We start from the raw sequence: 12,895 nt of genomic DNA, 5'->3' as shown, positions 1-12,895 counted from the left end.
TCTAGTAGTAGTGTCTCATCCCATAACTACTACGATCTGGAGCCACCTGTGCCTTACCTCCTCTTGGACGGCCGCGGTATGCTCTACAGAGGGGGGCCGTGGGATGGACAGGGATGGGCCGGGCAGGGACACGTTGGACAGTCGCCTTTTCCTCACCCCACTGCAGTTGTTTGGGATTTTAAAAGCACATCGCTTGTGGTAGTTCAAACCACAACCTGAGGACAAAAGGACAACAAATAAAAGAAAGAACATGACATGCATGCCTGAACACTGCTCTTTCCATCATCAAAATGTAGTCAGTGCTTGTGCATGTACAAATTGTGGTGTCAATATCCTTCAGTCAACGTGGTGGCCATGCATGTCTCAACACTGCTCTTACCGTTGTGAAAATCTAGTCAATGCTTGTGCGTGTACAAACTTTGGTGTCAATATCCTTCATGGCCACCAGAGGGCTCTGCAGAAATATAAGAGTAGCATTTGGCCAAACATATGGAAATCACAATCTGGATACCTTCTGAGTGGCCAACCCCCCCTGCCCACCACCCCCCTCAAAAAACCCTGACTTGGCCAGGAAGAAAAGCGATCTGCGCCTGAGATCCCTGCTCTTTCAACCCACGATAAAAATACAGTCTGCCATCTTCTCTGGGATACAGCTGTTAATGGACTTACGGAGCCTGTCCTTCAGCACAGCTTACAGTCAATAATCTACTCCTCAGTCTCCCTATATGATACCTGGAGACTTGACTGAGGGTCATACACATTCCTGTTGCATGAAAGCGGCTCATCTGCCAGTGTGTGTGGGTTGAGAGCAGGAGCCTGCGGAAGCTGAGCGCCCTCCCTTTAAAGAGCTGGTCCGACGGCTGGCATGTAAGCACCCCGGGCTCCGCTCATAAAGCCCCAGATTTGGCCTTCAAAGCTGGGCTCCTTTGCGCAGGAGGAAGTCCACAAGGACATGGAGACAGACATCCTGCTGCACACTAAAGCCCCCCCTGGCCAGGGCCTGCAGAGGCGGCCCGTGGAGTTCCGTGCCTGGGTTTGGTAAACACTTGCCATCGTGGCCTTGCCTCTCTCAGACAACAACAACAGCCTTGATGTGCACATCGCTTAAAAAACAAGCCCTGCTGGTGTTGTGCAATTGTGCATACAGCGTGTATATGTTTGCCCGTGTCCAAGCATGTGTGTCGCAGTGCTAGGTAGGGGAAGGTATGAGTCCTGAGTATGTGGAGTATGCTCTTTTAAGGGAGTGCCCTTAGTGTTGTTTACACGTACCTCACTCTATGAGTAAACAAGGAAATACAGAGAAAAATAGCTATTTCATTTATTTGGTCATTTATTTTATGCTGTCACTGATAACATGCTTTGTTGCTTTTCCAAGAGCACTTCCCCTAGCCCGCAATATTTCCTTTCATCAGTGAGATTTGTTAATGTGTAATTCAGGACATATTTGAGTTTTTAATGTTTGTCTGATAACTAAGCATATTTATCTTTTAGACAAGATTTAACCGTGAGCCAACTCCTGATATTTGGCATAAAAGATCTTCTGAGTGCGGTACGTTATAATTATGGGTCTTGCACGCAATGGACTGGTGAAATGGACTAATCTGTGATCGTATGTCAAAGTCTGCAAACTTGCAACAAACAATGCATGTAAGAATGTATGCATGTATGTATGCGTATGTGTGTGTGTGTGTGTGTTTGTGTGTGTGTATGTGTACGTCTGTGTGTGTGTACGTGTGTGTGTGTGTGTGTGTGTGTGTGTGTGTGTGTGTGTGTGTGTGAAATGGTGTCAGACTATACCTTCACATTTAAGGCCTTGTCGGACTAGACCCCACAGCATCTCCCCACAGTAGTCGCAGAAAGCTGGTGCTTTATAGGAGTGAACGTAGAGGGCATGGGGTCGAATTTGGAAGTCCTCCACTGTAGCTTGAGCTGTAAGTCAGACATAACTTACAACACTGAAACTCAAACTAAAGGGAAAATCAAACACAAGACCACGAACCAAATCTAAGGACAAACGAGGACATAAAGCACACAGAAGAAGAAAAAAAGAGAAGAAATGACATTTTGATTTAACAGAACTTCTAAATAACATTGGTCAGGCTGCACAGAACCACATGACTTCGACCATAACATGTGCTGCATGTGGACAAACATCCATAGACGGTAGCCCGGAGGGGACAATCTAAACAGACACCACATTATTCATGTTAGCAAGTCTCTTTGAGGTCAAAATTTCAAATGGATTTTAAGTATGTTTACACTTGGCACTGGCAACACAGCCAGCAATGCTATGGCTTGCTCTGTCAATTGACATTTGAACAAGAGCAGTTGCAAACGTGAAGTGGCTGCGGTGGATGAGGCTGCAGTGAGCGGGGGTGTTCAGGGGGAGGCGCTGCTGAGGCGACATTGGGCACAGATGGCTGGTGTCGTCTGTTATCCATCCTCCGAGTTCATTTACAACTGAAGGTGTCCTGACCGCCATCGCTGCTTTTACGAGACCCAGCGAGCAGGAGGCCAAGCCCCTCTGTAACACACTGCTCTTGTTATTCAATCGGCCGAGTCAGTCGGTGATTCACTGCCCTGACTCACAATACTGGCCAGGTCTAAGCACCGCAAGAAATGCAGATTTGGCGGTTTCGTCCCAATCCAGTGGAAATTATGGCAGCCACCAATCCCATCACTGTTACTCATCAGGGAAAAGTCCTGAGCTAACAAAAAGGGAAAAGTGATACCAGTTTAGGCCATAAAGTTACCTAATGCCTGCTCAACATTTTCAGGAACCTGGAAGAGAAATTATTCCTTGAGAGATGGAGATTGTGAGCTAGAGTAGAGAAAGACAGAGAGAGAGAGAGAGAGAGAGAGAGAGCGAGAGGAAGAGAGTAAACTGGAGACACTTCTGTGAATTTTTGATGATCTTTTCCCTTGCACCGGGTCCAAGAATGTAGACCATTAGTCTGACAGGAAATGGACAGATGGACCTTCATTTGACCTACAATGTCAATTTGACGTAATGGCTGTCTCTGGAGGACCTCACCCCATCTAATATTTATTTTTTGAAAGCGGATCCAATTAAATTCAGCAAGAACAGTTAGATATTATTGGACTGCAATTCATGGCTTTTAAAGACAGGTCTCAATGTGCCTGTTCAGCCTGATATTTGGTCCTGATAAGTCTCAACACAGGGCTATTCATCCCCAAAGGATATGAGGCTCATTTCACTTGGAGCAAATATGCTCAGTGTCCACCTCTATGGCTGCGTTTCAGCTAGATACTGTTCCAAGTGTCTTTTAGGTTTCATTAAATTGCCAGCAACACAGTCTATAAAGGAGCCTGGTGTTTTTATTGTCTCTGATGAGGCCATGAATCAGATGAATGAATCAGATTCGTGCCCATAATTGGCCGAGGGAAATCTGAGCCAACAGGGTTTGGCCCCAGTCCTTTATGAAAGGAGAGAGATGCGATTCAAGTTTCTGCCAGCTAAAACCAAGACCGCTTTGGCTTTTGGTTGTGGCAGTCACCTTGTGGGTTGGCAAGTATTTTCCCTGCCATGTCAATCCTGAGTCTGTTGACTCTGTGTAGTCTTATGGGTGAAATTATCTAATGGATAGATCTATGCATGTAATGAAGGCATGCAAAATTATCATCCTGCTAAATTGTTACATTTATTATCCCGCTGCTTAATTGTACCGAATTTCCTGACTCCAGAAATTGAAGTTCCTGAAGATAGGTTTGGGGAAAACAAGATCATAAAACTGATGTGGCTAAAATATATCTTACCTAAGCACCTTGTACAAATAGCCAGAGAGCTGCTAAATACATTACATTTAAGCATTATCATTATATCATTTTTTTTGTCTTGTGTTTTGAATAAAATGTTTCTTCACCTACTCATCACCAATGTAAGAAACAATTCAGAAACAAGCTCCATTGAAATGTTATAGACAGGAAGCATTGCCAGGACATTATGGTACAGAATAAAATACTGTTTGACTCTCCATACATCTGTGACATGTGAGGGGGGGGGGTGCATCTTGTAAGGCGGTACATCTTTTCATGCAGCCTTTTGTATGGCACAGAGACAGTGACCAATCAATTTCAGGAACAAAATGTCCAGAACTATCCCTAACAACTGGCAGTAACATTTGAAAATGAATAGAAGAGCTCTCTTTCTTCCTCTGAATCTCTTCTTTTCTCCCTTCTTAATACTTCAAAGGAGTGAAGCAGAACACTTTGAATACCAGCGAGTTACATGCCAGGGAGCAGCCCAGAACATTCAGACACAAACACATAAAAGGGGCATTCATGATGGCCGCCAACACATTCATAAACAAATCACAGCTTCAGCTTTATCACTGCTCATTAAAAAACGTTCAACTCTTCAAGTAAGAACATAAAACAGTTGGGACATCATGAGACATCTCATCATGTAGTTACATTAAAGAGGTGAATCCTACCTTCACTGGGAATTTATGTTTTTAATCAGCATAACTCCGTGTATACGCCCACCCCCCACCCAAAAAAAAAGATAGCATCAGGCACATTGCTAAACTCAATTTGCTTAGTTACACAGCTCTAAAACAACATTTGGGCGATGAAATAATACATGGGACATAGTAAATTGCATAATACATCATATAAATAATACATCAATGATATTAATAATAAAAAAGTGAGTTCATCTGTATAGCTGACTTTCCTTTTGAGATTTGATAGTGTTGATAGTGTTGTGCATCACGCACAGAGTCTGTCCAAGGCACTCTTCCCCAAGGACTTCCTCCCTATGGACCAACGCACTCTGGCCCTTTCAAGTGATGCTGCTCACATCACGGTTTATGTCTGCGCTCTCCAGATCCGGCTACCGTCACTTCAAGCAGCAAAAACACGCTCTCGCCTTTGAGCCTGCTGCCAAGGAAAAGCACTGCATTTCTCAGTCAGAGGCATTCGGTCGAATATAAACGTTTTGTCGAGAGGAGTTAAGAGAAGGACCTAATGAATAAAGAACATTTATTCTGGGCATACAACCCTTCCTCTCAAAACTTGCTGATTTGGAATCAGCTCAGCCCTCGGTAGTAGTAGCAATCTCTGTTACCAACTGCAAAACAAAGCAACACAACCAACCTTGAAATCAGTTGCTAAGGGCTCCAATGTGCTTAGGCACCCCCTGGCAGGAGTCACTAAGCCAGTGTGGCCTCATGCCGCGGGGAGGGTGTGTGAGGCAGGTGTGGCAAAGTGCTCCCCAGTGGAGAGGCCGCTGAGAGAGGAAACCCACGCCCGTTACAGCCACATCTGCTAGACTGCACACCAAGCAGGATACAAAAGCCATTCGTGACAGGAACCAACGAAGACCACAGAACACCTGTAAATGCTGAGGCCAACTGTAAGAGTTGGGGAAGAGTCACAAGGGGAAGAGCCCAGTCTAACTGTTTTTGTTGTTTGTCCTACAAGCACAATCGCAGGCTATTTTTTTAACAGTGGCTCGTTGACAATCTAACTCTACACTAATGTTTAGGTATGATAGGACATCTAGGAACTGATATGCCCTAAGACTGGACCAATAAACTGGATCAGGTTTCCAGAGTGGTAAAATTATAAGAGAAAAAAAAATCAACCAATTAATGCTTGTGGGATTTTTGCAGTTGGGTATTCTTGAATGCATAATCATTCAAGACATACATCCATGAGCCCACTGGTAAGGACTGGTTTAGAACTGTCTAGAACTGAACTGGTAGAACAGTAATTGGTGGATGATTGTGTGTATGCTTGTGTGAAATCATGTGGCCTTAAGAAAGGAGTTGACTTTTCATTGAACTTCCACCACAACTGCATAATTGTACAGCACAATGACGTCATTGGGCATTGCATTTTCAAAGTTGGAAACTTTCCATGGGAATTAACGGGAATATACGGGAAAAAATGGGAATTAATGGGAATAAACTGGGAATTTTTAATATGGCAAGTTAGTCAAAAATAACTTAAATGTAGTGGACAAAACCCCATCTTGCAGCATAATATTAATTAAAACAACCTGATTTAATGCAATTTCAGTCGAATCTGCACATACCCTGCACATACGTCAATCACATGCATACAACTATCAGCAAGGGTATAAAGGAAAGCTATGGTGCGTTCATGTGCATGGGGAAAAAGAATCTCAGTGAAAACGTTATCTCATGTGGGAACAACTGGTGTGAAACTGGGGGATGTTTGCGAACAGAGCTGCCCATTATGGGCTTGTCGTCACTTTTGTCGCCATTTAAATGGGTGTACGTCATTTTGCATGAGCTCTAACGGGATGATTAATAATATGCTCATATTGCCTGTCTGATAAAAGCTTGATATCTTTATAAATAATCTTAATCTATGAAGTTTGGGGTGTTATGTTTGTCATTATTTTTTATATATTTTTTTATTTGGTTTACCATTTTCTGGGATTCTGACTGGACGAAGCAGTCAATGTTCAAACCAATCGGATTTTGTTGTTGAGTGGCGTGGTGTATCTTGGGCAGTTCAGTGGTTTCAGTGTTGCTAGCTTAGCACAGTAGTAAACCATAGGCAGAGAATGGGATTCCTGCTAGCATGCTAGCTAGCTATACAAACCAAAAATCATATTGCTTATTACGAAACAAAATGTTAATGTTTGTATATAAAACAGTTTGTATGAAATACACAAAATTCCCAGTTAATTCCCGTAAATTCCATTAATTTCCATAATTTCCTTTAATTCCATGAAAGTTTTCAATTTGGAATATTTCCAAAACTCCCCAGCTTAACTTCCGGAAAGTTTGCGGGAAGTCTCTGGAAATTTACCATAAATTTTCCGCCCCTTTGCAGCCCTACAAGCACCGCTTAAGCTCTTTTCAGGTTAGCTGAAAATTCAAGCTAGACAAATTGAGACCCATTCCAACTCACCAGAGAGCACGACCTCTATGAGATCCCCTTCATGAATATCTTCAGCTGAAGTGAGCCTCTGGAGGATGTTGTCGGAATTCAGGTCATGCCGAAAGAGAAGGATCTTGTCATACATTCCAAAGAATCCACACTCTGGGAACTAGGGACAGGAGAGAGAGACAGAGAGACACAGAGAGAGAGAGAGAGAGAGAGAGAGAGATGATCAACCCCCCATCCACAGATCAGAGCTAACAGATCTTACCCTCTCATGGCCAAAGAAAACAGTGCAGCGCCTGATTGACTCAGGTTGAAAAACATTTTCAGGTGATTGCCGCTGGTGTCTGTACCTATACTTGATGTGTTTATTGATAACCTAACCTTATAAGGTGCATGGTAAATACTTCAATATAACTGCAAAACAAAAGGTACAATCAAGTCATACTCTGGGACACATTCATTTAGCTGTGTAGGCTATATACCATAAAGTCATCTTGTATTTCAGAGCAGAAGAAGTGAAGCAGAGAGAAGACGATGTGATGAAAAGAAACATGCTGAACTGTCCTTGGCCCCGCTATGTCTGAGTAATGACCCCCCCCCCCCCCTCTCTCTCCCTGAGATTACCCAAGCCTGGAAGCATGCAGAGCACAGAACAGCACAGCAGCAGGGCCTGGCCTGGCTGTGAGTATGTACTTGGAAGGAACATTAGCCTGGAGTTTTAGCCTAGCGCAGGGGAAGGGCCTGAAAAACATCTGCTTAAATCAGCCCAGCCACAATGACTCACTCGGCTGTTCCCCACTTCCCCGGGCTATAGTGTCAGAGGAGCACGTGGTAGACTGGGGAGAGAGAGCGCTGACACACTGCGCATCGCATCGGCACAGAGGGAGCGCTTTGTCCTAGCCAACGTTTTTAGCGGAGCACCGACGTTTGTAGGGCAGTATGTTTCTCTGTACTCGTAACCTCGAAGACAAGTCTGCATGAGTCTGTTTGCTCACTGCTTGCTTGTGTGAGATCCTTGTGTGAGGTTTGACATTTATTTATAGTTGTTTTTTTCCATCCTTTCTATTGATTTTGTAAACATTTTTCAGTTTTTTAGTTCAGCAAGCTTAAAGCATTCAACTAGGCCTACTGTAAGAACACATGACTAAAAAAAAACTGCATTTAATTTAGAAGGTCATTTAATCTTTAGTGTGTGAAATAATTATTTACAATGTATAACCTCATCATCCAAAACAAGATTCATCCTGCTTCTGTATAGCCACCGGTCATCAGCATTCCCCCATTGCTCTACTGTATTTCCTATGCAACAGTTGTGAGCATGTCATGATGATGATGATGATGATGAGGCTTGTTTTGTGGTATCAGTTGGAAATGTGACAAGACAACTCAAGCATTCCCACGCAATTAAACAATCTTGTCACACCTTGTAGTTAAGAGTGTTAGAAATGCTCCAGTCACAGTCTTGGTGAGGTGGGATTTTCCATCTCCAGGCATGCTGAGGTCAAGGTTCTCTCCAGTAGCAGTAAGGTAGCTCTGGCCACTGGGCCATGTTCCATGTGCACACAGCTAAGCTAATAAGCCAACAGGCCACTGGAAAGCAAGGGAAGAGGGGTAAACATCCGGAGGGAGGAGAGAAAGAGAGAGAGAGAGAGCCCATGTGGGCTCCTGTACAGTATACCGTGCCAGGATGTGACTGGAGTCTGTACTGACTCACTTCCTCTAACAGATAGCTACCAGAGGCTTCTTAGTTAATGTGCAGATGAGTATGGTACACCAGCAAGTGTATCTTCCTGTTGTTGGGTATAAGAATGCAAATAATTCCAAATTAAAACTAAATGTGAATTTATCCTTGTTATGGAGTACAAAAACAACAACAATACTACTACTACTACTATCACTGCCACCAATTAACTTTTGCTGTTACACTATTCAAGGAAACATAACAAACATGTATTCAAGGAAGCATGACAAAAGGCTCTCAATACTTCCCAGATAATTATTACAACTAAGTGAAATATGCACGTCAGTAATAACAAAGCACATTATGTTTGCATATGTTGAATATACATTTTAAACTGAACATGTAATTTAGGTAAGTATTTGTGAGCTACTTATCCCATAGCCTAAATGAATGCAACATATGTAATGCTTTTACTTTAATTAATCATTTGTAATGATATGGAAGATATAGGGCACAAACATGCGCGCGTGTATTTGTGCCCTATATTTGCTATGGCATTAAAAATGATTAATTAAAGTAAAAGCATTACACATGCTGCATTCTTTCATATATTCATATCAACATATACTATGCATACACATACACACACACACACACACACACACTGCAGAGGACCTCAGGCCAGCTTTCTTTTCCAGAGTACTTTCGGTGATTAAGCCAAAAGAGCAGCGGTTTGTCACTGAGACGGAGTTTGATTGCAGGGTGCAACATTACCGGTCGTCCCTGGTCACTCAGCCCTTGACATAGTTACCACAGGCTGTGTGTTAGTTACTCCATCACAGAGGAAACCATACCTTGGGGCCTGCCAGGAAAAATCGCAGTGCTTATTTTGTGGTGCAGAGCACTACCTTTCTTCACTGATTGGAGAGGACGCACGTGTTTTGAACCCTGCCAAAAGGATGACTGTTTTTCATTAGTTTCGCAAGATATCAGTAGTGGGGAGTTGAAAGCTGACATGGAGGAAGAGACAGGCCTGGACGTCCGAGGGCCAAGCTGATCAAAGTTGGCCTCCATCAGAGAGTCCTGACAGGGGTAAGCCCCACTGCCACCCAGCGTGTCTGGGAAGTCCGTCATGCACAGCTGTTTCCCCGACGGACCCCGTGCACAATGTCAACAGAACAATGCCAGCCACGGTGCCAGGGCCAACGAGGCTCACAGGCACTGGACCTGGCAACCCCTCGCACAGCACCTGCAGCCCTTAAAATGGTCCCCCCCCACCCCCCCCCCCCCACTGCCCTCACCCCCACGGACCTGCCACGGTGGCGTGTTGACATCAGGCAAGGCCACTCAGCTGAGCACTGTGCCCGGATGAGCGTGCCAACACACCATAACAACTCACATGCTCTGCTGTCCGGGAAAAAAATGTGGAATAAAAGAAGACCTGTATTGTGGCTGTTTCAATAGGCCATTGCATTTCTCAGTTACACTGGCACTGTAGGGACACCAGTATTGATATAAAGGCATTACTTTAAAACTCAGGATTAAAAGCTTTAGCTGCATGTGCCACAGTATGGATCTAATCATGGCACAATGGAACCCAGGCTACTGCTAATACCAGAATGGCTCATTGCACAATAACTGGCTAAAAACATTGCCCACTGGTAAGACTGTGGTCTAACAAGAGGCTCCGGGAAGCCAGTTATTTCTGCCCTTAAATAACTCCTACCACATGCTCTTCTGCAAAGTCACAAAACTAGCCTGCTCATGCTCTCAAACAAGGCCATACTCTAATTTTCATATACTCCAAGAAAGATGAAAATGCTCTGTTTGTTGGCCGGCTGCCTTACATAATGTCCATCTCCCACAGCTGTGCTGTGCTCTGCTCCTCTAATCTGCACAGGGCGTCTGTGCCATTAGCCATAGGAGATGAGTGTGCACTTCCCACTGGGTGAGTAATCCTGCCGCTGAACAGAACAGAAGCTTCGTCTGAAGGAGCGGTGATGAGCCGGCAGGAACACATGCAACCCGTACAACAATAAGCACTCTGTTCCAATCCTCCTCCTCCCCGACTCTCTCTCTCTCTCTCTTGGCTGTCAGATGGGGTGGAGAACAGGGGATTTTAGGGGGAAAAAGACAGAAGATTCTGGAAAGAGAGAGAGAGAGAGAAGCACTTGACGATGTCTACAGAGCTTGCTCAGAAGACAAGGCGTGGTGCACACTGATGCATGGGATTCCGGGGCAGGGCACTGGACATTGGGGGAGTTGTTCCTTTACCCCCACCTTATGTGCTGAAGTGAGCTGAGAACGGGACCCTGCTTAGCTGCGCATAGTGGGCTTGTGCAAAAAGCAGTCCCACACTCTGGTCGCACATAAAAGCTCAGGTACTGTATGAGAGGAGCATATCTTTTCACCAGCATGTATTCAGTATACTGGATGCCTAAATTTCCCTCGGGATGAAGAAAATATCTATCTATCTATCTATCTATCTGTCTGTCTGTCTGTCTATCTACACATGTTCTCCCAACTACACAGGTTTATGTGAAAAAGTCTCAAAATTAAGTCATCCAAATATCCTCTAATTTGCTCTAATAGATAATCGCTTCCTTGTAAATATTAGCTATGTAAGTGAATGTATTGTCATTATCAGAAATAATGGCGACAGGGCGAACAACACCCCGGCACGCAGACCTCCGAACGATGGGAAGGCCCATTCATGTGAATGGAACTTTCTGCAGCACTCTGAAGAGCTGTGTAATAAGTAAGGGATAACTGCCGCCGAGGTGTCCTGTTATACGGAATTAATGGACGAGGGCAAGAGGCAAAGAACTCCCCGATGCGCAGCGTCCAAGTAAGATCTACTTCATACACAGTAGTTGTTTTTTTTCTCAGTTGCTTTAGTGCTTTTCTCAGATCAGAATGAAAATTCTCATAACTATTAGTTCAACCTCCACAACATTTAGTCATTTGTGCACATCATAGTAGCAATTTCTCCTTCCTCTGAACAAATTGCAAATGCTTTTGAACATGTATCAGTTGCTTTGTCATGTCAGTCAAAATGAACTATATTTATGGATGCTGATGAGTCGTTCCCAATAAAACTAATCGTCTTCATTTCATTGCTTGAGTCATTACATACAAAATTGGTGAACTAGTTATCAAATTCTGTCACAATGCTGTAGAATTGCAAAGAGCATGTACAGTACAGTTTTTCTCAGTCGCTTTGGTGCTATTCTCACATCACTATTAACATTTGCACAGCAGTTAGTGCATTTCTCAAAACAATTAGTGCAAACTGCAAAACCTAGTGGATGACCTGCAAAAGCATGTCACTTGCTCAAAATGGATAGTCCATTCCTCAAAAGCAAGTATTCATGTCAATGAAACTGTCAGTGTCATCAAAATGAGAAGTCTTGACACCATTGTTTATGAACAAGATAGTCAAATGGCTTTGTCATGTTTTCATTATGACAGTTCTCTCAGTGTTTTCAAATGCAAAAAAAAGGTCAGAACTCGGTGACACTACCTGAACATGCTCAAGACAGCAATATACAGTACTTGTACAGCCATTTGAAAACTACAGCAAATTTACACATTGCTGTAGTTAGGGGAGTAAGTGAGTACAAGACACTGAATGCGTAAATTTTTACTGTATGCTCTTTGCAATTCTACAGCATTGTGACAGAATTTGATAACTAGTTCAACAATTTTGTATGTAATGACTCAATCAATGAAATGAAGACTATTAGTTTTAAAGGGAACGACTATTCAGTATCCATAAGTATAGTTCATTTTGACTGACATGACATAATCAAATGATAATGTTAAAAAACAGCAGAGAATTGTATGAATGCAACTGATACATGTCGAAAAGCATTTGAAATTTGTTCAGAGGAAGGAGAAATTGCTACTATGATGTGCACAAATGACTAAATGTTGTGGAGGTTGAACTAATAGTTATGTGAATTTTCATTCTGATCTGAAAAAAGCACCAAAGCGACTGAAAAAACTGTGAAACATACATATTCAGTGTCTTGTACTCACTTACTCCCCAAACTAGCAATTTGTAACTTTACTGTAGTTTTCAAATGGCTGTATAGTGCTGTCTTGAGCATTTTCAGGTAGTGTCACTGAGTGAGTTCTGACCTTTTTTTGCATGGGAAAAAAAACTGAGAGCATAAACTGTCGTAATGAAAACATGACAAAGCCATTTGACTATCTTGTTCATAAACGATGGTGTAAAGACTTCTCATTTTGATGACACTGGCAGTTTAATTGACATAAATACTTGCTTTTGAGGAATGGACTATCCATTTTGAGCAAGTGACAAGC

The 12,895-nt window shown here is 43.1% G+C and overlaps 1 protein-coding gene across 4 annotated transcripts in view; it reads right to left on the bottom strand.

The window, feature by feature from the left end:
* Window positions 1–12,895, bottom strand: part of prkd3 (protein kinase D3) — a 48,956-nt gene that overhangs the window by 16,525 nt on the left and 19,536 nt on the right. For all 4 annotated transcript variants that reach the window (XM_076299342.1, XM_076299340.1, XM_076299341.1 and 1 more), the window contains 3 exons: window positions 6,910–7,048; window positions 1,798–1,929; window positions 58–215 (listed from right to left, as the gene is read on the bottom strand). In XM_076299342.1, the coding sequence (XP_076155457.1) occupies window positions 58–215; window positions 1,798–1,929; window positions 6,910–7,048 (429 nt within the window). The remainder of the gene's footprint in view (window positions 1–57; window positions 216–1,797; window positions 1,930–6,909; window positions 7,049–12,895) is intronic.

This window comes from Alosa pseudoharengus, unplaced genomic scaffold (assembly GCF_046254945.1).
Source record: "Alosa pseudoharengus isolate Yale_2024_CS ecotype anadromous, Long Island Sound unplaced genomic scaffold, YU_APseudo_1.1 YU_APseudo_1.1_scf_22, whole genome shotgun sequence".
NCBI lineage: Eukaryota > Metazoa > Chordata > Actinopteri > Clupeiformes > Clupeidae > Alosa > Alosa pseudoharengus.
This window is presented reverse-complemented; position numbering and strand designations above follow the sequence as displayed.